This window comes from Aegilops tauschii, chromosome 2 (assembly GCF_002575655.3).
Source record: "Aegilops tauschii subsp. strangulata cultivar AL8/78 chromosome 2, Aet v6.0, whole genome shotgun sequence".
NCBI classification, from domain to species: domain Eukaryota; kingdom Viridiplantae; phylum Streptophyta; class Magnoliopsida; order Poales; family Poaceae; genus Aegilops; species Aegilops tauschii.
Window position 1 is genome coordinate 390,319,522 of NC_053036.3, and position 26,104 is coordinate 390,345,625.

The following is a 26,104-nucleotide window of genomic DNA, read 5'->3' on the forward strand; positions in this document are numbered from 1 at the left end:
GCAAGTCTCTTTACTCGTTCCGTAATACATCATCCCGCAACTAACTCATTAGTTGCAATGCTTGCAAGGCTTAAGTGATGTGCATTACCGAGTGGGCCCAGAGATACCTCTCCGACAATCGGAGTGACAAATCCTAATCTCGAAATACGCCAACCCAACAAGTACCTTTGGAGACACCTGTAGAGCACCTTTATAATCACCCAGTTACGTTGTGACGTTTGGTAGCACACAAAGTGTTCCTCTGGTAAACGGGAGTTGCATAATCTCATAGTCATAGGAACATGTATTAGTCATGAAGAAAGCAATAGCAGAATACTAAGCGATCGTGTGCTAAGCTAACGGAATGGGTCAAGTCAATCACATCATTCTCCTAATGATGTGATCCCGTTGATCAAATGACAACTCATGTCTATGGCTAGGACACATAACCATCTTTGATCAACGAGCTAGTCAAGTAGAGGCATACTAGTGACACTCTGTTTGTCTATGTATTCACACATGTATCATGTTCCCGGTTAACACAATTCTAGCATGAATAATAAACATTTATCATGATATAAGGAAATAAATAATAACTTCATTATTGCCTCTAGGGCATATTTACTTCAAATAGAACCAGTAGCTTTGTGAAGACGGTGATTTGGTAGACCGGATCCAACTGTGTGACAGTTGTACGTCTAGTTGGAGCGGCTGGGTATTTAAACCTGAGGACACACAGTCCTCACCGTATTCTCCTTGAGCTAAGATCACACAAACCTTGCCCAATTACTCGTGGTAAGTCTTCAGGTGACTTCCAAACCGTCACAGACTTGGTCACTCGGTGATCCACAATTCCTCGTGGATGCTCTAGACCATGACGCCTAATCGTCTGAGGATGCACAGTCCTCAAAGGTAACTAGTGTCGGTTCCATACAGGAACAGTCTCTTCAGTGATGCTCAATCACTTTGGGTTGTAGGTGTTTGGGTTTGGGTTTTTGCTCACTTGATGATTTTTTGCTCAAAGTCCTCGAAGAATGGGATGCTCTCAATGACAAGTGTTAGTTTCTCTCGGAGCAGCCAACCAGCTAGTGGTTGTACGGGCGGCTATTTATAGCCTAGGAGCAGCCCGACATGATAAGACATAAATGCCCTTCAATGATATGACCGTTAGGTGGATAAGATATTTGGGACAGCTGGCTCATAGCACAGCAACGATCAGAAATTTGTGCTCTCAAATTCCTCGGGGCTATCATGTTCCTTATTTGTAGGCAATCCGCACCGGCGAATTCCTAACTCCTCAGTCAGAACAAATTCCTCAGAGAACAGAAGATCTTTGTCTCTGTCACTAAAGAAATCGACTGAACTGTATGAGATTTCCAATGGCTTCACTCGAAAGGATTGGGTAGGTGTAGGCTTTGAGATGAGCATCACTTGGAAAGTGTTTCCTTAGTTTTACCTCGACCCCCTTTACCAGTACGGTGTTTCCTATGACTCAAGAAAGAGAAAATGAAACTAGGAAAACAAAAGTCTTCACGCTTCATAATCCTCGCATCAATATCGAAGTCTTCAAGGTCACACCAATTTCCTCATTTTTAAAGTCTTCAAGAAAACCAAAGTCTTCAAATGAAGACATTCATTTTTAGGGGCCGACTTTCTTCATAAATATCAAACTCCTCATAGACTTATAGAACCCGTGTACACTCATAAACACATTAGTCCCTTAACCTATAAGTCTTCAATACACCAAAATCACTAAGGGGCACTAGATGCACTTACACTGATCATAAACTCAAAGTTCATCAGATCCCAACAAACACACCGCAAAAAGAGTTACATCAAATAGATCTCCAAGAGACCATTGTATTGAGAACCAAAAGAGAGAGAGGAAGCCATCTAGCTACTGCCTATGGACCCGTAGGTCTATGATGAACTACTCACACATCATCGGAGAGGCACCAATGAGGATGATGAACCCCTCCGTGACAGTTTCTAGATTGGATCTCGTGGTTCTGGAACTTGCGGCGGCTGGAATTGTTTTTCCTCGACTCCCCTAGGGTTTCTGGAATATTTGGGTATTTATAGGTCGAAGAGGCGGTGGGGGAGGCCACCGAGGTGGGCACAACCCACCTGGGCGCGCCCTGGTGGGTTATGCTCCCCTCGGAGCCCCCCTCTGGTACTTCTTTGGCCCATCAGGTGTCTTCTGGCCCAGAAAAATTCTTCAAAAAGTTTCGCTGTGTTTGGACTCCGTTTGGTACTGATATTATGCGAAGTAAAAAACAAGCAAAAAACAGCAACTGGCACTGGGCACTATGTCAATAGGTTAGTCCCAAAAAATGATATAAAGTTGCTATAAAATAATTGTAAAACATCCAAGAATGATAGTATAACAGCATGGAACAAGCAAAAATTATAGATACGTTGGAGACGTATCATCCTTCAACGCGCAACAAAGAATCACTCTAAAGTTCCTATCGCGGAGAACATAAGATGAAATTGATTTTAGGGTACGAAACCACCTCATAGTTATTCTTTTTGATAAATCCATCGAGTTATTCCTATAAGTGTCACAAACAACCCTAGAGTTCGTACTAAAATAGCACCATATGATACACATCAACTAACTCTAATGTCACCTAGATACTCGAATGTCACCACAAGTATCCGTGAGTTTATTATATGATATGCATCAAACAACTTCAAATTCATAATATTCAATCTAACACAAAGAACTTCAAAGAGTGCCCTAAGATTTCTATCGGAGAAAGGAATATGAAAACACGTATCGATCGCTATGCATAGATTACCCCAATGTCACCACGGAAATCCGCAAGTTGATAACCGAAACATACATCAAGTGAATCAATAGAACATCCCATTGTCACCAGGGATATCCCATCGCAAGACATACATCAAGCGTTCTCACATCCAAAAGATTCAATCCGACATAACAAAACCTCAAAGGAAAAGATACAATTCATCATAAGAAGGTAGAAAGGTAAGAACACCATAAGATCGAAATATATTAACAAAGCTCGCGGTACATCAAGATCGTGTCAAACCAAGAACACGAGAGAGAGAGAGAGAGAGAGAGAGAGAGAGAGAGAGATCAAACACATAGCTACTAGTACATACCTTCAGCCCCGAGGGTGAACTACTCCATCCTCATCATGGTTCCGCCGGGATGATGAAGATGGCCTCCGGTGATGATTTGCCCCTTCGACAGGGTGCCAAAACAGGGTCCTAATTGAGCCTTCATGGATACAGAGGCTTGCGGCGGCGCAACTTCTCATCTAGGATTCTTTCTGGGGGTTTGGGTATTTATAGGAATTTTTGTTGTCGGTCTCACGTCAAGGGGGTCCACGAGGAAGAGACATGCTCGCTCACCCCTCCTTGGGGGTAGGGCGCACCTAGCGAGCTTTTCGCGTCCTCGTGGGTCTTCTAGCCCTCCCACGAAACTTTGGGGTCTCTTTTGGTCCATAAAAAATCATCATAAATTTTCAGTCCATTTCAAGAACTTTTATTTCTGCACAAAAAACGAGACCATGGTAGTTTTGCTGAAAACAGCTTCAGTTCATATTAGTTTCATTCAAATTATACCAAAACCATATAAAATTGTTGTAAACATGGTATGAATACTTCATAAATTATAGATACGTTGGAGACGTATCACGCACCTCGAGTTCCCATGACTGACTCGGCGCCTCTTTGCTCCCGCGGCTCCACGATGACTACCTCAACACCGGTCACCCCGACTTGACATCGACCACAACGTCCCTTGCACGGCTACCTCGACGAAGGTTGCACCACCCTACGTTCTCGGCTACATCGACATCGGCACAAAGGGCTACCGCCTTGCTTGAGCAACCTCATCGGTTCCCACTCCAATCACGACTCCCGCGATGCATTGATTGTTACGAATGTGGGGGGATGTCCGTCGGCTTATCTTCGAATTCTTCTCCAGTCTCATTGTCTGCGTCGCTACCGTTGTGACTGCGAAAGGATGTTGAGTATCGTGATTGTTTAGGAAAATATAGTATAGACTAGGATTTGTTCTAGCTTGTCTTGTACTCCAAGAGGATCATGTACTCCTGCCCATGAGACTGAAGCAATAAATCAACAATTTCACCCATTCCCTCTTTATTCTTTCTACACGCGTCAAACATTTTAAAACTTTAAGGTAGCAAATGCGCATAAGGGATCGATAATCACAAGTCGCCCAAAAAAATCAACGTCAGACTCTTCTTTCCCGTTCCCGTAAGCAATCAACAGCGAATGCACAGAACAATTGCGTCCGGAATTGTGTTAGTGTCTTTTGCTACGTTGTTTGATGCATGATCTCAAATACATACATGATCAGGGTGCAGCACACATCACGTATTATTGCTTGCTTAATTCTTGTGCACAATCCAACTGAATAATTGTGTGCATGTCACATCGCGTGGGCTTCGAGCAAACGAGAGGCACACAGAAAGAAGAGAAGAAACATATCACTCCTAAATCATTGTTGAAAAAGAAACACAAATCATTTCCAAGAAGAAGCGGGAAGAACCGTTATCCATGATACGCTGCAATTGAATGCAGGAGATACAGATGGAGCCGCATATTCAGAGACCTGTGGATTTGCATTTGCAGGGAACTGTCGAGTCCAAAACGCAACTGCTACTAGTGCAAGAAATGGCCGGATTCTAACCGCGGCATATCTAGCGCCCTCTCGGTTCTTTCTCGTATAAAATGCTCACATATTTCAAAATTTAGGTTTGACAAACAATTAAATTAAAAATGCGTGTGATCGTTCGAAAAAAGATTAATAATGTGTGTTACGATGTGATGTATACTCATGGCCACACTGGATTCACATTCAGTGCCATTTTCCAACGTGATACTCATTGCCTCGTGGGTCCACATCCAGTGTCACACAAATTACGGATCAAGGAGACACAGTTGGCCAGCCTGCCGGCCTCTGATTTTTGGTTGGATGAAAATGCGGGGTTGGTGCAGACGGGAACCACTGCGTGAGCAGGATTGATCTTTTGGCAGTACGTACTTACTTAAGAGATTGGCGGACGCCCACGCACCCGCCCCTCGCGTCGCCCCCGCGGGCGAACCGGGGGAAAACCCTAGCTGCCGCCCCTCGACTCTCCTCCTCCTCTCCCCCTCCTCGCCGCCGTCCATAGCGCCGCCGGGCGAAGCCTGGCCGGCTGGGCGGCGGCGGGGCTTCTCCCCATCCTCCTCGTCTTGGCTGGCGCAGGACAGCGAGATCCAGAGGAACGTCGGGCAAACGTGGGGTCCGGCGGCGCGGCGGGCGGGTCTCCCATCGGCGTTATGCGCGGCACGGCAGTGGCGACCTGCGTGTCGTGAGGTGGTGGCTGCGTTGGCCTGACCGGTGGTCGCGGGTGCCGCCGGATCCAGATCGGATCCATCTAGATCTTGTCTTCAGACTCCGTCGGCCGCCGCGGGGTGGTGATGATCGTCGCTGGCCACGTCGGATTGTTGGATTCGGCGTCTGGAGATCTACAAGGAGTTCTTCTCGATCCTCCTTTCTGGTGGGTTGAGCTCCATGGCTCTTTCATCTTCATAGGTTTCGGATCGTGGCTTGCCGGATCCGGAGTACACGGAGGTTTGGTGGCATAGGATGGGGACCGGAGGAAACTTTGGTCGGCGTGTTCGGCACGGCATCGGCGACGTCACTTGACGCCGTTACCCTTCCTGGAGGCGAAGCCGAGGTCCCCCTATCCACCCCCAAACCCCTCCGGGACGAAAGCCTAAAATTCAGTCTGGATTGGGCGGCGGCAGCGTCCTGCGCGTCGTATCCTCCATGGAGGCGCCGTCTTGGGAGGAACTGCTGTTCGGGGGAGAGATGTTGTGGATGGTGGGATCCGAGTAGTTCCAGCAGCGGCGATGGTGTGGAGGTTGCCAGGTGGTGCGGCGTTGTATCTACCGCGTCATTGACGACGAGTGGTGGCGACATGGTGCAGCTGCATATCGACGACGGACGCGGCTAGATGGACGAGCGCAGGGTGGTCGAGCTGTCTGGCGCCAGGGTGGCGTCGACGGCAGGCCTAGCAAGGTCTGTGCGTCAGTACCTACTCTGGAGATGGATCGATGGAAGAAGGCGGCGGCAGCCTTGGTGAGTGCGCCGGACCGGCGTGTGACCCAGTCCCGGTATATGGCTAGGATGGGGCATCCGGCATTAGATGTTAGGATTTGGTGCGATGTCTGTTTGGTATTAGGCTCGGACATTCGGCACCACTGCATCAAGGGGTAGGAGTAGCGACAGATGTTGCCTAGATGGTGGCTTCAGGCTTACTGATGTACTACTTTGTAAGGTCGTCTGTGCTTAATAATTAATAAAGTGGCCGTATGCATCGTCCAGATGCAGAGGCCGGGGGTGCATCCTCGTTTTCTAAAGAAAAAACGTACTTACTTAAGCTAATTATGGAAGGAAAGCGACGCTTACCTTGCTCTTGAGGTTGTCTCGATGGGACTGTTAACAATCGTTAACTTTTCACCCGCAAAAAAAAAAAATCGTTAACTTTTGATGTTCCCTGGACCCATGCGAAGAAAGAGCAAGATACTACTGTAGTTGTAGCTGTTATAGTATGTTCGTGAATCGTGATCGTCATGAGAAGGGGAAGGAAAGGAAAGGATGATTTCCCAGAGCGGGGGAGACACCGGCCGGATCCTTGCAACCGTTTGGCCCCAGCCAGCCACCCGCGGCCACGGGAAGAGCGTGTCCCGGTGTGCACCGTCCGTCCGCCGCCTGCCCCGCGCGCGGCGAGAGACCGACGCAGATCGGGATCGGGATCGGGATCGGTCCGGCTACGTGGAAGGTCGTAGTACGCTGCTGGCTTCTACTGTGACAGCCTCTTGACCGGCGAGCGCCTTTTGTTGCCTCTTTGTCCGGGAACCCACCCGTCGCGGTGGGCCCCTGCCGCCGAACGAGCACGACGGCGATCCGTGCCTTGCATTGCCTGTTCAACGTGGAATTCCTTTTCAGGAAAACGTCGCTCCGTCCGGTTACGTGCGTGGTTCCAGGAGCGATGCATGATTAGTCGGAAGAATGCATCATTGCGCTGGGTTGAACAGGCGTTAAAGTAAACATAGTAACCTGGATAGACTAACCCACTGGACTGGAAGGACTCGTGCACGACCACACCACGAGAACCGTACGTTGATCTTCTCCATGGAACAGGAGAATGAGCTCACGATTCGTTTCGACCGGCGATCGAGTCTGGTCGCGCTCGATCGGGAAGAGGAGAGATCGGCGTGGTTGTTGGGCTTCATGCTACGTGCTGTACGCAAGTCGCAACCGTTCGCCGCGTTCGCGCTAGCTGGTGATCACCGGGCGCGGGACAGCGACCGCCGGCCCCGGCACGCGGTCGATGCCATCGATGATCGATCACGATTTAGATTCGACGGCACTGGCACAGTACGTACACCGCGCGCTAGCCCTCGATGCCATGCAAGTACACATACAGAGAACGCGATGCACCGGCAACGGCGCTCACCAGTTGCCAGTCCATCCTCTGTGCTCGTCCTGCGGCGCAAGGCACCTCTCGTCTCGGGGGCTCTCGCAATTGGCCTCTTCCTACTACTACTAGGCCAGTGGTTGTGGAAGTCTAATTAAGGCTCGGAACAACGGAGACCCAAGCCGTACGCACGGTGCCTTCTCGAACAGGTCATGGGCATGCACTTTTCCGGGCCGTATTTCCTTCATTCATTGTTCGTAGGCTAGTCTACGTGCATTGCATTGTGCCTTGGGTCGATGGAGACGCTTTTAGTCTGCAGGGTGTATGTATGCGCGCATTAGGACGAGCCCGGCAGGTCGACAAGTGGTCGCGTCAGTTCCGGTCCCAGATCGATCGCAGTCCATCAGCGATCGAACCACCCTGCTACCGCTGCTGCTGCTGCAGAGGATGCATGCGAGAGAACTCACCGGACCAGTGGCTGTTGCTTCGGGTGGGTAGAGGCATCCTCGACCGCGCACGGCTGATTCAGACTGAAAATGATCTCGACGATGAACCCAAAAGGCCATTCCGCGCAACACAGTTTTTCAGGTTGCAGCGTGTCGAGCACCTTTTCTTCAACTGTCGCTACACGCTGAGACTATGGAGTTTGATGAAGGACTGGCTTCAACTTGTCAGCTTGGATGTCTCGTTTGGGCAAACTATAGGAGCATCAAATATTGGTGGTTCGACATGGTCTCCATCCAGAGAATCCATAGAAGAAGGGCGATGCCTTCCCTCACTATGCTAGTATGCAAGGGTCTTTCGAAGCAACTCTGCACTCCCAATCATCCTTCTTCGCACCATCCAAAGAGTGGCGACTTTGGGCAACTGCGGTGCGAAACATTTGGGGCACGTTCTGCCATGAGAGTAGCGTTTTTGTGCTGTGCACTCTCTGTTGGGGGTCTTTTATTTTCTCTCTTCATATAACCTTGTCAGACTTCTTCCTCTCTTAATTAATGAAAAGGGGCATATCCTTTGCCCCGCGTTTCAAAAAAAAAGTCAGGTCACGGCCTTTCGAGATTTGCCGGTTGTGTATGTGTGGGTACCACTAATACGGTAGAAACTACTCCCTTCGTCTCATAATATAATAGCATTTTTGACACTAGTATTATGGGACGAGTCTATGATAGTTCAGAGTGCGCTGTGGATTACTTATCTGACTTCAAAGAGCAAGTCTGACTTTGTTCGCATTTTAGCCATTGGATTAAACAGGAACGGTCTAAATGAGGCGTTACAGAAGGGATACACTCCCAGTGTTGCAGGTACAAAAGAACGTGATACCACAAACTCTACCCTTTTTTGCACGGCCTGTTTATTTTTATCCAACGGCTGAGCGAGGCTAAGTTAGGCTAATGTAGCCATAACTTGGCTGTACGAAGTCAGAGAATCCACGCCACATGGACTTTTCCCTTCCAAGTAACGAGCATAGTTTTTTTTAGGGAAAGTAACGAGCATAGCTTCACAGAGCAGACGAGCCTGGGCTCAGAAGTGGGTTACCGCACAAAACAAGCTTACAGACAGGACCAAACAGGACATGTTAAGGCAAAAAAAGGAAAACAGAGTACATGTTAAGGCAAACAAAAATGTGCATTCAGACTTGGCTGCATATCTCAGCCAAGGAAAAAAAATTAAGCCTTTTTTACTCAGCCAATAAAATTAAAGGCAATTGCCCATTCCATTCAACAGAAACATAGGTTCTTATTCTGCATCGTCATGAAACAAGTACATGGATGTTTAATACTCCCTCAGTAAAATATAAGAGCATTTACGGAGGGAGTACATATCTATTCATTGATGACTGATCTTGCAATACATATCCAGCCGGAAACTCTAGTGTTGAACTAAACCTGATACTGTAATACTCATCTTCGCATTGCTGAAGAGTTGACAAAACAAACAACGAAAAATCTGGACAGAAGGGCCCGTTTCAGTGACAAAATGAAGAACAGAGCGGATCACAATTCACACATTATTAATACTTGTATCAGTTCAGTTGTACAAAAGTTTGGCAGAGTATGATACACCATATAACCCTTGCAATAAAATAAATAAAAACATGTCCACACAAGTGGCAAAATTAGGAAGTGTTTCTAGCTTTACATGGGGGCTAGTTGCTAAGCTCTAACCAACAAACAGAAACGGGGGCAGAGAAAATGCAGGACCTGATGATTGCTGACAGAGAAACGGCGAACATCACAAGCAACCACTAAAACCTGACCTCTTCAGGGCTAACAACAGTTCAAAGGTGGCAATACGACCTCCGGGCTAGAACTCCTTGTTGATAACCTTCTTTTCATGCAAGAAGCTATCACTCGTCATGAACCCGTCTTGGCTGAGGAGTATCATCTTGGCCAGCAAAGTACATCATGACACCGAGAAGAGCAACAACAAACATGAGAATGTATAACGAGTTCATGCTGACAAGAGAGTGCATGAAACCCATGAAGGAAGGCCCACTGACTTTCTTCTTTATTGTTCTCCCTGCTCTATATCCCTCGAGGAATTGGCTTAATTGGGATGATTGGTCGCCTTCTTCTAACTTTTCTGAACCCTCCACCTTCGCAAGAAGCATTTTTAGTCACTTACACGACATGACGAACTATAAAATGGATGCTGACAAGCTAAGCAGACATAGCAGGTTAAAAAAACACACTTCCGTGTTTCTTTTCAATATTTTTAACCATACCTCTATATCTATTTTTCAAACTTCTAAAATACCATATAAATATGAAAGGACTAAACATATCGCTTCTACCAAATACGATATAACCAATATAAGCATGCTGATGAACAGTGATACACTAAAGGTGGTTTCATTAGGATGCTGGTAGCTGGAAGAAGAATAGATTACTGAGGTAAGTGTTAGACTTACTAGTTCATACTCTTCGTTTCTGTCCCACACTAGCAGCTTTGGCAATTGTGAGCTCTTGGAAACATCAAAAGTCTCCACAAACTCCTCCCATTGTTTGACTCCAACATATCCAAACACCAAATCACGGTTCGCATGAGCAGCAGACCTCAAAACTTTTACCAGGTGCGTAGAATTTGCATCTGAGTCATCCTCCAAAATTGCGAGGACAACTTTTCTGTCATCATCATCCAGCAATTTCAGTGTCTCGGTGTTGATGGGGACAGTCAAAGGCAGCAGCGATTGCCTTATAAAATCTTCCAAGAAACGTCCTGTGTACACAACAAGATCGCGCATTTACTAGCCTCATAAACATGGGATGATAAGATATTAAAAAGTGTCTACATGTTTAGTCAAATTACCACTCAGATTCAAGAAACTAGAAACTGTTGAATGTTAGACATAAGGAGGGAATAAAATAATGTTTCCTAACAATTACCTTCAAATGGGCCATAGAACACACTTTGTTCATTATACTTTGGATGAACTGCAACCAATGCTGGGATCTTATTAAAATCATATGTCGCCATCCAGTCCTCAGAAAAATCTTTTGCGACGGCAAACCATGCTCTTTTCTTGTATTTTCCTCCATATTCAGCAATCAGTGAATCATTGACCCCAAAACCGATGAACATCGGAAAGCTTGTGCCGGCATTCTCAACAAAGCTCTTGATTGCAGAATCCGACTCGAGAGTAGAAACATCAGGCGCAACAAACTTCTTAAGATTGCGGACAAGCAAGTCAGCTTTCCTTGAACCGGTGTATTCAATAGGGACCCCGTGTATAAAGAGCATTAGAGTAGGGAACCCACTGCATTCAGAAGAAAAATAAAGAACATCATAATGATAGCATGTACAAATCTCTAAACCTAGACTAGTTATGGGCGGAACACTTACTCCACTCCATATTTTGATCCAAGCTTCCTGTACTTGTCAGCATTTACTTTGGCAACCATGATGGGCTCACTCAATCCCGCCAACACCGGTGCAGCTTCATCTAACTGCAACAGTTTATTTTCTCAGTCTTAAGTCCTACAAGACAGACACTCCAAAGTTCCCTGCTTTTATAACAGTTCAAATAAGCAAATGTAAAATTTGAAGATCTAGTTAAGGTCAAGAAAGAAACATCTTGATACACCTATGGGTCTGGGTCTGGGTCTGGGTCTGGTTGGTGCCAACCTTTATCGTACCAAAATGTTGGCAGCCCATGTTTCTTTGGATCTTAATTGGTTGGGATGCCAATGGAATCTTGCCAACTCTCCACACATTCTCTTTACAAATCTTGCCAAACTTTGTCCAACAAAGGGTCAAGGAATCTCTAGCCAATGGTTGGCAAATTTTGGTAGGGCGTGCTATGTCATGAACCAAACATACCCTATACCAGTCTATGGTAGGCTGAAAAGATCAAGAAGGCTTGTGTGCAGCTACACCAATTTCTGTTCTTCCATATAGTAATCTACCTTAATTGAGGTGATGGCGCGTGACATTTCATGGTCCACTTAACATTTAGGTCGCCTCGTACGAATCCTAAAATAAAATTTCATTTTGTACGCTCTCCCCCTATCCTCGCGCTAACCTGCTAGAGTTCCAAGAGATCCCGGTAATGACTTGCGATCCGAAACGCTCGATTAACCTAATTCCATAGAACTCGCGCAATTGGCGAGATCCACAGCTGCATCTCAATTCGCACCATGAACAGTCGAAACAACTCAAGTCGCACCACATCACTAGGGACTAGTGATAGCAGTAGCAAGTAACAGGGTGTGAGGCCGAGTAGCGGCAGTACCTCGGGAGCGAGGCGCTTGCAGTGGCCGCACCATGGCGCGTAGAAGTCGACGAAGAGGAAATCGATGGAGCTGAGGGCCGCCTCGAAGTTGCTGTCGTCCAGGTCTATCACCTTCCCGTCGCGCGGAAACTCCTCGGCGGCGGAGAAGGCCGCCAGCAGGAGGAGGGGAAGGAGGAGGAGAGGAAGCGGCGGCGGCGGAGGAGCCATCGGCGTGCGCGGCCGATTCGATCTTCCGCCGCGTCTGAACGGAAGGGGTGGTTCTGGTGCCCACGGAACTGTCTGTCTGTCTTGATGGAAGAAGGGGTTTATTGGGGAAAAGTTCATTTATGCCCCTTCCTCTTCTGAAAAAGAGGGACGCAAATTCGCACTTGATGAGCCATGTCGGCCTAAGTTATTTTTTCTTTCCTGATCTTGAAATGAGTAGGAGCAATTTGTTAGGCCCCATAGTCCGCTGCAACGCCAAATGAAACATCTACTCCCTCCAATCCAAGTTAATTGTCGCAGATTTAGTACAACTTTAGCTCTCATGTTTTACCTCACTTGCCAATTGAATTAAAAAATACTTCATGCTCAAAAACAAAATTATTTCATCATCAGTACAACATAAGCCAACAAGTACCAAGCCGAAGTGCAAGCTTATACCACCACACAAACATTAAACAGAGCTGAAAGATTGAATCCGCCTCTTTCGCCATCTTGCAATTTTACACTTTGCGATTTCCGGCAAGAATCCATCAGACATGATTTGAGCAATTTTCGCCAGATAATAGGAGTACCAAACTACACAATCATTATCTGACAGCATATAAAGTGATGCGAAGTGCAAAAGAGGCGTCAACAGGTGCCAAGAGGAACGCAAACAACAATTGGATCACACTGCAGGGTTTCTCCACAGCCTGGAAAGTTCAAGCCACTGTATTATTAACAGAAAGCAGTGCCGTAAAGAAACGAGCTTACAGATTCAGATCATCTGCTAAGAGCAAATGGAGTAACACGAAACAACAATAGTCAAGTGAAGAGCAAACGAGCTTACAGTTTCTCCACAGCTTTGGCTTTCACAAAATGCTAAATTCAAAATAGGTCCAATAAGTAGGCCCTGGGAGGGTATGTGAGCTCATCCGGAGGAGGTCTTCTTTTGCTGGAAGACGACCGCGAAGACCGGGACACCGATACCAATGCTTACGGCTCCCAGCACCGAAGTCCATGCAGTCAGCTTCTGATGCTTCATCCTGTGCAAGTTGTACATGTGCTTGGCGTGGAGGTAGTATGGCTCATCATGGCCGTGCCCTGACATCCTCTTCACGCCGGTAGCATGGAATCCACGTGAAGCTGATGCACACACAAAGAAGCGAATTTAGAGATGTAGAAAAGAGTTGACAGCTCATTCAATCCCCACAACTAACAAACTACCACAGCAAACTTCACTTCTTTACATTTTCATACTACATTGCTGCAGTCACCTCTATGAGTGTTTATAATGATCCATGAGTCCATGGCCTTATGCCAAGAATTCTGCGTTAGTATCCTTACTGATATTTTAGAGCATAATCAGTAAGTTCTGACAAAAGTCCTGTCCAGCGTTGTCATTTAAAGTACAGAAGGAATACTAACAGCAATAGAAGTCCAAAACAAATCAATAATTATTTCTAAAACACACAAATAAGAGGCTATGTAAAGCACACGACAACAAACAGAAACCAAGAGCACCAAAAGCCTGGTGAATCTTGATGATATGCCAGAATCCTACTACTACTCTCCAAGTGTATGTGTGATGGGTCTTCATGAGAATCTAAATTCTACTACTCTCTATGTCACATGATGCTCACCTAAATTCCATCAACCTTATTATATGTCCATATTTACAGCAGAAAGCAACTCACACAGCCTACCAAGAATTAGGACATGGGCCAAAAAGGGTTACAGTATAATGTCACACTACTAGTCTCAAAGTGTATGTGTGCTGGTTCTTTATGAGCATCTATGACACATGATGCTCACCTAAATTCCATCAATCTTATTATTTGTCCATATTTACAGTAGAAAGCAACTCATGCAGCCTACCAAGAATTAGGACATGGATGAGCAAAAAGGGTTAAGAGTACCATGTCACACTACTAGTCTCCCAAGTGTATGTGTGATGGTCATGTATGAGCATCCGTGGCTCGCATGATGATCACCTAAATTCCATCAACCATATTATTTGTCCATGTTAACACTAAGCGCAAATCAAACAGCCTACCAAGTATTAGAATACAGATGAGCAAAAAGGGTTACAGTGTCATAACAAGAGTAATATGTTGGCATTAACCTCTTTGCGGGCTAGAACTAGTTTCAGCGTATAGATGAGCAGACTAGCAGTACAAGGTTGCCAGTAAGCTTGAAAGTGATTTGGTTAAAGCTGGTAGTTAAGAAACATATTACACGATATTCTTTTTAGTCTCCTAGAATGCATGTTTAATGTTCTTTCAGGAGCACCTGCCACTCCCGTAATTCTCATGTGCATTTCATAAATTTTAGTCTTTTTCACTTTCTACAGCAAGACACAACCCACGTGGCTTGCCAAGAATTAAACACTAAAAATTATGATCAGAAGTTGTTACAATGCCGTAAGAAAATACACATTTTATTATTTAATTTATTAGGAACAAAAGATAATTGCAACTCATGCAGCATACACATAATTAGGAGACTGTAACCGGGCAGGAAATGGGATTAAATACCATAAGATATGCATAATATTTTCCTCACCGAAAGAAAGGTATTAAAAATTGAGTCTATTTCCTGTTTTTCATGCATAGAGATGAACCAACAAGCAATTCAAAGTTGCCCATTAGAAAAATGACAAGCTGGTAGTTCAGAAACATGCTTTATCTGGTTCTTGTCTCTAAGAACACATGTATGATGATCCTTTATGAGCACCTACAACTCACATAATACTCACCTAAATTTCATCAACATCACTCTTTGTCCATATTTACAGCAAAACGCAACTCATGCAGCTTGCCAAGAATCAGACATTACAATCAAATTTTGTTACACTATCATCATAACTAACAGTCTAAGTTATCGGTGTAGCTCGTCAGTACATGAATGATAAAATGGTAGACAAATTGTGTTTCAGTCGATCTAGTACTCCCCACCCATATTCATTCCTGACAAGGCTAGTCGCTGGATCCATCCATCAAAGAAGGACAATGTAAAAAACTGATTATATAATAACCAATTCAATCGAAAACCACAGCCATATCAGAGTCATAACAAGAGTAATATTTTAGCATTAAACTCTCTGCAGGCTAGGTTTAATTTCCGTGTATAGATGAGAAAACTAGCAGTACAAGGTTGCCATTAAGCTTCACAGTGATTTGGTTAAAGCTGGCAGTTAAGAAACATATTAGGCAGTATTCTTTTTAGTCTCCTAGAATGCATGTATAATGATTCTCATGTGCATTCCATAAATTTTAGTCGTTTTCCCTATCTACAGCAAGACACAACTCATGTGGCTTGCAAAGAATTAAACACTAAAAATTATGATAGAAGTTATTACACTGCCGTAAGAAAATTGCATGTTTTTTATTGGGAACAAAAGATGGTTGCAACTCATGCAGCATACACATACGACTGTAACTGACGAGGAAATAGGATTAATTGCCATAAAATATGTATAATATTTTCCTTGTCGAAAGATAAGTATTGAAATAATACTCTGTTTCCTGTTTTTCATGCATAGAGATGAACCAACAAAAAATACAAAGTTGCCCATAAGAAAGCGAGGGCTGGTAGTTCCAAAACATACTTCGTCTGGTTCTTGTCTCTAAGAACATGTATGATGATCCTTTATGAGCACCTACAACTCACACGATACTCACCTAAATTTCATCAACATCATTCTTTGTCCATATTTACAGCAATACGCAACTCATGCGGCTTGCCAAGAAATAGACATTACAATCAAATTTTGTTACAATATCATCATAACTAACAGTCTAAGTTATCGGTGTAGCTCGTCAGTACATGGATGATAAAATGGTAGACAAATTGTGTTTCAGTCGATCTAGTACTCCCCACCCATATTCATTCCTGACAAGGCTAGTCGCTGGATCCATCCATCAAAGAAGGACAATGTAAAAAACTGATTATATAATAACCAATTCAATCGAAAACCACAGCCATATCCACATCTGAGGGACCATTTTAACCTATGACGAACCATTTTATATTAACGATCCCAAAACAGCCCGGTACTACGGTTACAGATTCCGAGTAATTTCCACGGGTCGAGCAGATCTACCGCTGCGCAGATACACATCATTCCAGATGGGCAGAAGTAAACAGCCGGAGACGCGAATCGCATCATTCAAACCCCAATCAGATCATAGAGGAGGGAGAGTGGGAGGGGGGGGGGGGGGGGGGGGGGGTCCTTGCCTGGCTTGGAGGCCTCGGCGCCGGTGGCGAGGAGGCGGATCCCGGAGCGGAGGCCGCGGTTGAGAGCAGTCGCCATCGCCTTGGTGCTCGTGTTCGTCTGGTCGCCGCCGCCGGAGTTGTGGTGGTGGGTGCGTTTTGGGGGTGATTTAACCGATCTGTTGGGACTCGGCTTTCGAGGGTTGTGCCCTTGCGAGGAGCGTGGGATGGCCAGTGACTCTCGCTGGGCCTCCAGGCTTGTGAGATGATTCGCGGCGAACGGTGGGCGATGAACCCTGGCTTGGAAATGGTCCTATCCATGCATGGGCCTAGATGGGCTGAATAGGCAAAAATGATGCTCGGCACTCTTTTTCCTCGTATGGCTTTTTTTTTTTTTGATGAATCAAGAGCTTTATTGATGAAATAGTGGGATTACACTACTTTCTCACACAATCCGTGAGAAAAATCCAGGACATAATTAATCCAAATACAATGTCTCCTAGAACTACACTGTTTATCGCAAAGATGTGCTAGTTCATTAGCTTCCCACACCGTAAAGACAAAGGCGAAATTCCTCAAAATTCCTGCAAAGCTCTTGAATTTCCTTCAAGATAGTACCCATCTCCGAGCAATCGGCACTTCGAGTGTTCCACCAATTTACCACTAATTGGTCATCAGTTTCAGTTATCACCTTTCTATCTCTCAAATCAGGAGTAAGGTGGACATCGTCCGGGAATGCAAACGCCTCCATGGCCATTGTCGAGCACCCATCATCGTATCAGAGGCCCTATGCATGAGATAAGTTTGCCCTAATGGTCACGAACTCCTCTAACCCATGCCTCCATGGTGAGTTTCTTCATAAAAGAGGCACCAACATTGATCTTTAAGAATGACACGACAGGAGTTTCCATCACACGGGACCTTTAATAGCTCTAACAAGTTGTTTGTTTGTCTGTTTCAGCCAGGTCACTCACCACATCCAAGCCCATTTGACAGGCTGCTTGATGGTTCGGGAGCTCTCTTCATGTGGTCTTGCATTTCTTTCTGACCAAATTGCCCAGCATACAACAACCACATAAAAAAGTACATGTGTCAGCTTATGTCTCCTTGATCCCCTCGACATTGTCCACAACCAAGTTTCAGGGTGTAGGACTGCCAGTTTTATAGAAGCAGCGAGTATGATCTCATGCTATAACAATTTAGCCCATGTACACTAAAAAAAGCATGTCTTGTTGTTTCATCTTGTCTGCAAGCTTAACAAAACATGATCTGCTCAATATACCTTTGATGATATGGAAGGGACAAAACCTTAATCACACGCCACCAAAAAAATCCATACTTCGGGGGGTACGAGTTCCGGCACAATTTCTTCCAAAAAATCTTATCCGGTCCTCCCGAGTTCGAGGTTGATTCAATATCTCGTATGAGTTCCAAAATCAATTTGTAAGCTAACATGACGAAGAAATTTCCCAGCATGTATGGGTGCCACGCCCACATGTCCTCATATGCTCTTCCAACTAGGATTATAGTGATCATGCACACATCTGGCTCAACAAATTTTTCAGCATGCATCTGCATGCATATCCCAATTCCCATTCTCTGTGTCAAGCAATTCCTCAACCATTGTCGTTATGGGGCTGTTTGGATCACACCCGCACCCGTCCTGCCAATAGCTAGTGCGCCAATATATTGGCGAGGGATCCGCTGCCGGCGTTTTGCCCGCTCGTGGGCGTAAAAACTGAACTGTTGATAACCCACAAGTATAGGAGATCTATCGTCGTCCTTTTGATAAGTAAGAGTGTCGAACCCAACGAGGGGCAGAAGGAACTGACAAGCGGTTTTCAGTAAGGTATTCTCTGCAAGCACTGAAATTATCGGTAACAAATAGGTGTGCGATAAGATAATTCGTAACGGGTAACAAGTAACAAGTGTAACAAAAGTGCAGCAAGGTGGCCCAATACTTTTTGTAGCAAAGGACAAACCTGGACGAACTCTTATATAAAGCAAAGCGCTCCCGAGGACACATGGGAATTATTGTCAAGTTAGTTTTCATCATGCTCATATGATTCGCTTCGTTACTTTGATAGTTTGACATGTGGGTGGACCGGTGCTTGGGTGTTGTTCTTACTTGGACAAGCCTCCCACTTATGATTAACTACTCTCGCAAGCATCCGTTGTTGGGGAATGTAGTAATTCAAAAAAATTCCTACGATCACGCAAGATCTATCTAGGAGAAGCATAGCAACGAGCGGGGAGAGTGTGTCCACGTACCCTCGTAGACCGAAAGCGGAAGCGTTAGTTAACGCGGTTGATGTAGTCGAACGTCTTCACGATCCAACCGATCCAAGTACCGAACGTGCGGCACATCCGTGTTCAGCACACGTTCAGCATGATGACGTCCCTCGAGCTCTTGATCCAGTAGAGGGTTGAGGGAGAGTTCCGTCAGCACGACGGTGTGGCGACGGTGTTGGTGATGTGATCCGCGCAGGGCTTCGCCTAAGCACTACGACAATATGACCAAGGTGGTAAACTGTGGAGGGGGGCACCGCACACGGCTAAGAAACAACTGTTGTGTCTTTGGGGTGCCCCCTGCCCACGTATATGAAGGAGGGGGGAGGAGGAGGTCAGCCCAAGGGGGGGCCATGAGGGGGGAGTCCTACTAGGACTCCGTTCCTAGTAGGATTCGCCCCCCTTTCCTTCCAACGGAGAGGGGGAAAGGGGAAAGGAGGGAGAGGGAGAAGGAAAGAGGGGGGTCGCGCTCCCTCCCCTTGTCCAATACGGATTGGGGCAAGGGGGGCGCGCGCCACCTCCTGTGGCCTGCCTCCTCTCCTCCACTATGGCCCAATAGGCCCATTAACTTTCCCGGGGGGTTTCGGTAACCTCCTAGTAATCCAAAAAATCCCTGATCTTCTTCGGAACCATTTCGGTGTCTGTATATAACCTTCCAATATATCAATCTTTACCTCTCGACCATTTCGAGACTCCTCGTCATGTCCGTGATCTCATCCGGGACTCCGAACAAACTTCGGTCACCAAAACACATAACTCATAATACAAATCGTCATCGAACGTTAAGCGTGCGGACCCTACGTGTTCGAGAACTATGTAGACATGACCGAGACACATCTTCAGTCAATAATCAATAGCGGAACCTGGATGCTCATATTGGCTCCTACATATTCTACGAAGATCTTTATCGGTCAAACCGCATAACGACATACGTTATTCCCTTTGTCATCGGTATGTTACTTGCCCGAGATTCGACCGTCGGTATCATCATACCTAGTTCAATATCGTTACCGGCAAGTCTCTTTACTCATTCTGTAATGTATCATCCCGTAACTAACTCATTAGTCACATTGCTTGCAAGGCTTATTGTGATGTGCATTACCGAGAGGGCCCAGAGATACCTCTCCGATACACGGAGTGACAAATCCTAATCTTGATCTATGCCAACCCAACAAACACCTTCGGAGACACCTGTAGAGCATCTCTATAATCACCCTGTTACGTTGTGACGTTTGATAGCACACAAGGTGTTCCTCCGGTACTCGGGAGTTGCATAATCTCATAGTTAGAGGAACATGCATAAGTCATGAAGAAAGCAATAGCAATAAAACTAAACGATCATTATGCTAAGCTAATAGATGGGTCTTGTCCATCACATCATTCTCTAATGATGTGATCCCATTGATCAAATGACAACACATGTCTATGGTCAGGAAACTTAACCATCTTTGATTAACGAGCTAGTCAAGTAGAGGCATACTAGGGACACTCTGTTTTGTCTATGTATTCACACATATACTAAGTTTCCAGTTAATACAATTCTAGCATGAATAATAAACATTTATCATGATATAAGGAAATCTAAATAACAACTTTATTATTGCCTCCAGGGCATATTTCCTTCAGTCTCCCACTTGCACTAGAGTCAATTATCAAGATTACACAGTAATGATTCTAACACCCATGGAGTCTTGGTGTTGATCATGTTTTGCTCGTGGAAGAGGCTTAGTCAACGGGTCTGCAACATTCAGATCCGTATGTATTTTGCAAATCTCTATGTCTCCCTCCTTGACTTGATCGCGGATGGAATTGAAGCGTCTCTTGATGTGTTTGGTTCTCTTGTGAAATCTGGATTCCTTCGCCAAGGCAATTGCTCCAGTATTGTCACAAAAGATTTTCATTGGACCCGATGCAATAGGTATTACACCTAGATCGGATATGAACTCCTTCATCCAGACTCCTTCATTTGCTGCTTCCGAAGCAGCTATGTACTCCGCTTCACACGTAGATCCCGCCACGACACTCTGCTTGGAACTGCACCAACTGACAGCTCCACCATTCAATATAAATACGTATCCGTTTGCGACTTAGAGTCATCCGGATCAGTGTCTAAGCTTGCATCGACGTAACCATTTACGACGAGCTCTTTGTCACCTCCATAAACGAGAAACATATCCTTAGTCCTTTTCAGGTATTTTAGGATGTTCTTGACCGCTGTCCAGTGATCCACTCGTGGATTACTTTGGTACCTCCCTGCTAAACTTATAGCAAGGCACACATCAGGTCTGGTACACAACATTGCATACATGATAGAACCTATGGCTAAGGCGTAGGGAATGACTTTCATTTTCTCTCTATCTTCTATAGTGGTCGGGCATTGAGTCTGACTCAACTTCACACCTTGTAACACAAGCAAGAACCCTTTCTTTGACTAGTCCATTTTGAACTTCTTCAAAACTTTATCAAGGTATGTGCTTTGTGAAAGCCCAATTAAGCGTCTTGATCTATCTCTATAGATCTTGATGCCCAATATATAAGCAGCTTCACCAAGGTCTTTCACTGAAAAAATCTTATTCAAGTATCCTTTTATGCTATCCAGAGATTCTATATCATTTCCGATCAATAATATGTCATCCACATATAATATCAGAAATGCTACAGAGCTCCCACTCACTTTCTTGTAAATACAGGCTTCTCCAAAAGTCTGTATAAAACCATATGCTTTGATCACACTATCAAAGCATATATTCCAACTCCGAGATGCTTGCACCAGTCCATAAATGGATCGCTAGAGCTTGCACACTTTGTTAGCACCTTTAGGATCGACAAAACCTTCTGGTTGCATCATATACAACTCTTCTTTAAGATATCCATTAAGGAATGCAATTTTGACATCCATTTGCCAAATTTCATAATCATAAAATGCGGCAATTGCTAACATGATTCGGACAGACTTAAGCATCGCTACGGGTGAGAAGGTCTCATCATAGTCAACTCCTTGAACTTGTCGAAAACCTTTCGCAACAAGTCGAGCTTTGTAGACAGTAACATTACCGTCGGCGTCAGTCTTCTTCTTGAAGATCCATTTATTCTCTATGGCTTGCCGATCATCGGGCAAGTCAACCAAAGTCCACACTTTGTTCTCATACATGGATCCCATCTCAGATTTCATGGCCTCAAGCCATTTTGCAGAATCTGGGCTCATCATTGCTTCCTCATAGTTCGTAGGTTCGTCATGGTCTAGTAACATGACTTCCAGAACCGGATTACCGTACCACTCAGGTGCGGAACATACTCTGGTTGACCTACGAGGTTCGATAGTAACTTGATCTGAAGTTTCATGATCTTCATCATTAGCTTCCTCACTAATTGGTGTAGGAATCACTGGAACTGATTTCTGTGATGAACTACTTTCCAATTCGGGAGAAGGTACAATTACCTCATCAAGTTCTACTTTCCTCCCACTCACTTCTTTCGAGAGAAACTCCTTCTCTAGAAAGGATCCATTCTTAGCAATGAATATCTTGCCTTCAGATATGTGATAGAAGGTGTACCCAACAGTCTCCATTGGGTATCCTATGAAGACGCATTTCTCCGATTTGGGTTTGAGCTTATCAGGTTGAAGCTTTTTCACATAAGCATCGCAGCCCCAAACTTTAAGAAACGACAGCTTAGGTTTCTTGCCAAACCAAAGTTCATATGGTGTCGTCTCAACGGATTTAGATGGTGCCCTATTTAACATGAATGCAACCATCTCTAAAGCATAACCACAAAACGATAGTGGTAAATCGGTAAGGGACATCATAGATCGCACCATATCTAATAAAGAAGGGTTACGACGTTCGGTCACACCATTACGCTGTGGTGTTCCAGGTGGCGTGAGTTGCGAAACTATTCCACATTGTTTCAAATGAAGACCAAACTCATAACTCAAATATTCACCTCCACGATTAGATCGTAGAAACTTTATTTTCCTGTTATGATGATTTTCCACTTCACTCTGAAATTCTTTGAACTTTTCAAATGTTCCAGACTTATGTTTCATCAAGTAGATATACCCATATCTGCTCAAATCATGTGTGAAGGTCAGAAAATAACGATACCCGCCGCGAGCCTCAACACTCATCGGACCGCATACATCAGTATGTATTATTTCCAACAAGTCTGTTGCTCGCTCCATTGTTCCGGAGAACGGATCCTTAATCATCTTACCCATGAGGCATTGTTCGCAAGCATCAAGTGATTCCAAAAGCCCATCAGTATGGAGTTTCTTCATGCGCTTTACACCAATATGACCTAAACGGCAGTGCCACAAATAAGTTGCACTATCATTATTAACTTTGCATCTTTTGGCTTCAATATTATGAATATGTGTATCACTACAATCGAGATTCAATAAAAATAGACCACTCATCAAGGGTGCATGACCATAAAATATATTACTCATATAAATAGAACAACCATTATTCTCTGATTTAAATGAATAACCGTCTCGCATCAAACAAGATCCAGATATAATGTTCATGCTCAACGCTGGCACCAAATAACAATTATTCAGGTCTAAAACTAATCCCGAAGGTAGATGTAGAGGTAGTGTGCCGACGGCGATCACATCGACTTTGGAACCATTTCCCATGCGCATCGTCACCTCGTCCTTAGAAAATCTTCGTTTAATCCATAGCCCCTGTTTCGAGTTGCAAATATGAGCAACAGAACCAGTATCAAATACCCAGGCGCTACTACGAGCATTAGTAAGGTACACATCAATAACATGTATATCAAATATACCTTTCACTTTGTCATCCTTCTTATCCGCCAAATACTTGGGGCAGTTCCGCTTCCAGTGACCAGTCCCTTTGCAGTAGAAGCACTCAGTTTCAGGCTTAGGTCCAGACTTGGGCTTCTTCACTTGAGCAGCAACTTGCTTGCCGTTCTTCTTGAAGTTCCCCTTCTTCCCTTTGCCCTTTTTCTTGAAACTAGTGGTCTTGTTAACCATCAACACTTGATGCTCCTTCTTGATTTCTACCTTCGCAGCCTTTAGCATCACTAAGAGCTCGGGAATTGTCTTATCCATCCCTTGCATATTATAGCTCATCATGAAGCTTTTATAGCTTAGTGGCAGTGATTGAAGAACTCTGTCAATGACACTATCATCAGGAAGATTAACTCCCAGTTGAGTCAAGTGGTTGTGGTACCCAGACATTCTGAGTATATGTTCACTGACAGAACTATTCTCCTCCATCTTGCAGCTATAGAACTTATTGGAGACTTCATATCTCTCAATTCAGGCATTTGCTTGAAATATTAACTTCAACTCCTGGAACATCTCATATGCTCCATGACGTTCAAAACGTCTTTGAAGTCCTGATTCTAAGCCGTAAAGCATGGCACACTGAACTATCGAGTAGTCATCAGCTTTGCTCTGCCAGACGTTCATAACGTCCGGAGTTGCTCCTGCAGCGGGTCTTGCACCTAGCGGTGCTTCCAGGACGTAATTATTTTGTGCAGCAATGAGGATAATCCTCAAGTTACAAACCCAGTCCGTGTAGTTGCTACCATCATATTTCAACTTAGCTTTCTCTAGGAAGGCATTAAAATTCAAGGGAACAGTAGCACGGGCCATTGATCTACAACAATATAGACATGCAAAAACTATCAGGTTCTAAGTTCATGATAAATTAAAGTTCAATTAATCATATTACTTAAGAACTCCCACTTAGATAGACATCCCTATAGGCATCTAAATGATCACGTGATCCATATCAACTAAACCATGTCCGATCATCACGTGAGATGGAGTAGTTTTCAATGGTGAACATCACTATGTTGATCATATCTACTATATGATTCACGTTCGACCTTTCGGTCTCAGTGTTCCGAGGCCATATCTGCATATGCTAGGCTCGTCAAGTTTAACCTGAGTATTCTGCATGTGCAAAAACTGGCTTGCACCCGTTGTATGTGAACGTAGAGCTTATCACACCCGATCATCACGTGGTGTCTCGGCACGACGAACTGTAGCAACGGTGCATACTCAGGGACTTATACCTTGAAATTTAGTGAGGGATCATCTTATAATGCTACCGCCGAACTAAGCAAAATAAGATTAAAAGATAAACATCACATGCAATCAAAATATGTGACATGATATGTCCATCATCATCTTGTGCCTTTGATCTCCATCTCCAAAGCACCGTCATGATCTCCATCATCACCGGCTTGACACCTTGATCTCCATCGTAGCATCGTTGTCGTCTCGCCAACTATTGCTTCTATGACTATTGCTACTGCTTAGTGATAAAGTAAAGCAATTACATGGCGATTGCGTTTCATACAATAAAGTGACAACCATAAGGCTCCTGCCAGTTGCCGATAACTGTTACAAAACATGGTCATCTCATACAAAAATTTATATCTCATCACGTCTTGACCATATCACACCACAACATGCCCTGCAAAAACAAGTTAGACGTTCTCTACTTTGTTGTTGTAAGTTTTACGTGGCTGCTACGGGCTTCTAGCAAGAACCGTTCTTACCTACGCATCAAAACCACAACGATTTTTCATCAAGTGTGTTGTTTTAACCTTCAACAAGGTCTGGCCGTAGTCAAACTCGATTCAACTAAAGTTGGAGAAACAGACACCCGCTAGCCACCTGTGTGCGAAGCACGTCGGTAGAACCAGTCTCATGAACGTGGTCATGTAATGTCGGTCCGGGCTGCTTCATCCAACAATACCGTCGAATCAAAGTAAGATGTTGGTGGTAAGCAGTATGACTATTATCGCCCACAACTCTTTGTGTTCTACTCGTGCATATCATCTACGCATAGACTTGGCTCCGATGCCACTTTTGGGGAATGCAGTAATTCAAAAAAAATCCTACGATCACGCAAGATCTATATAGGAGAAGCATAGCAACGAGCGGGGAGAGTGTGTCCACGTACCCTCGTAGACCGAAAGCGGAAGCGTTAGTTAACGCGGTTGATGTAGTCGAACGTCTTCACGATCCAACCGATCCAAGTACCGAACGTACGGCACATCCGTCTTCAGCACACGTTCAGCACGATGACGTCCCTCGAGCTCTTGATCCAGTAGAGGGTCGAGGGAGAGTTCCGTCAGCACGACGGCGTGGCGACGGTGTTGGTGATGTGATCTGCGTAGGGCTTCGCCTAAGCACTACGACAATATGACCAAGGTGGTAAACTGTGGAGGGGGGCACGGCACACGGCTAAGAAAC

General features: G+C 44.9%; 2 protein-coding genes, 4 non-coding genes and 1 pseudogene across 6 annotated transcripts; all 7 read right to left on the minus strand.

Annotated features, from left to right (window-relative positions):
* Positions 1 to 9,440: 9,440 nt before the first annotated feature.
* LOC109759580 (protein disulfide isomerase-like 5-2) lies at positions 9,441 to 12,486 on the minus strand. The gene is made up of 5 exons (XM_020318407.4): positions 12,181 to 12,486; positions 11,292 to 11,395; positions 10,835 to 11,205; positions 10,360 to 10,667; positions 9,441 to 10,044 (listed from the first exon to the last, which is right to left on the minus strand). The coding sequence occupies exons 1-5, from the start codon at positions 12,385 to 12,387 to the stop codon at positions 9,796 to 9,798; spliced, it is 1,239 nt and encodes a 412-aa protein (XP_020173996.1). The 5' UTR covers positions 12,388 to 12,486; the 3' UTR covers positions 9,441 to 9,795.
* A 593-nt stretch (positions 12,487 to 13,079) lies between these two features.
* On the minus strand, positions 13,080 to 16,861 carry LOC109759589 (uncharacterized). Its single transcript, XM_045233088.2, has 2 exons — positions 16,603 to 16,861; positions 13,080 to 13,509 (listed from the first exon to the last, which is right to left on the minus strand). The coding sequence occupies exons 1-2, from the start codon at positions 16,676 to 16,678 to the stop codon at positions 13,295 to 13,297; spliced, it is 291 nt and encodes a 96-aa protein (XP_045089023.1). The 5' UTR covers positions 16,679 to 16,861; the 3' UTR covers positions 13,080 to 13,294.
* LOC120975164 (small nucleolar RNA snoR103) lies at positions 13,943 to 14,064 on the minus strand (annotated as a pseudogene).
* On the minus strand, positions 14,132 to 14,236 carry LOC120975163 (small nucleolar RNA snoR103). The gene has a single exon (XR_005770993.1). It is a non-coding gene; the product is annotated as a small nucleolar RNA snoR103 (small nucleolar RNA).
* Positions 14,309 to 14,414, minus strand: LOC120975169 (small nucleolar RNA snoR103). Its single transcript, XR_005770996.1, has one exon. It is a non-coding gene; the product is annotated as a small nucleolar RNA snoR103 (small nucleolar RNA).
* LOC120975161 (small nucleolar RNA snoR103) lies at positions 15,073 to 15,179 on the minus strand. Its single transcript, XR_005770991.1, has one exon. It is a non-coding gene; the product is annotated as a small nucleolar RNA snoR103 (small nucleolar RNA).
* On the minus strand, positions 15,998 to 16,104 carry LOC120975162 (small nucleolar RNA snoR103). Its single transcript, XR_005770992.1, has one exon. It is a non-coding gene; the product is annotated as a small nucleolar RNA snoR103 (small nucleolar RNA).
* Positions 16,862 to 26,104: the final 9,243 nt, after the last annotated feature.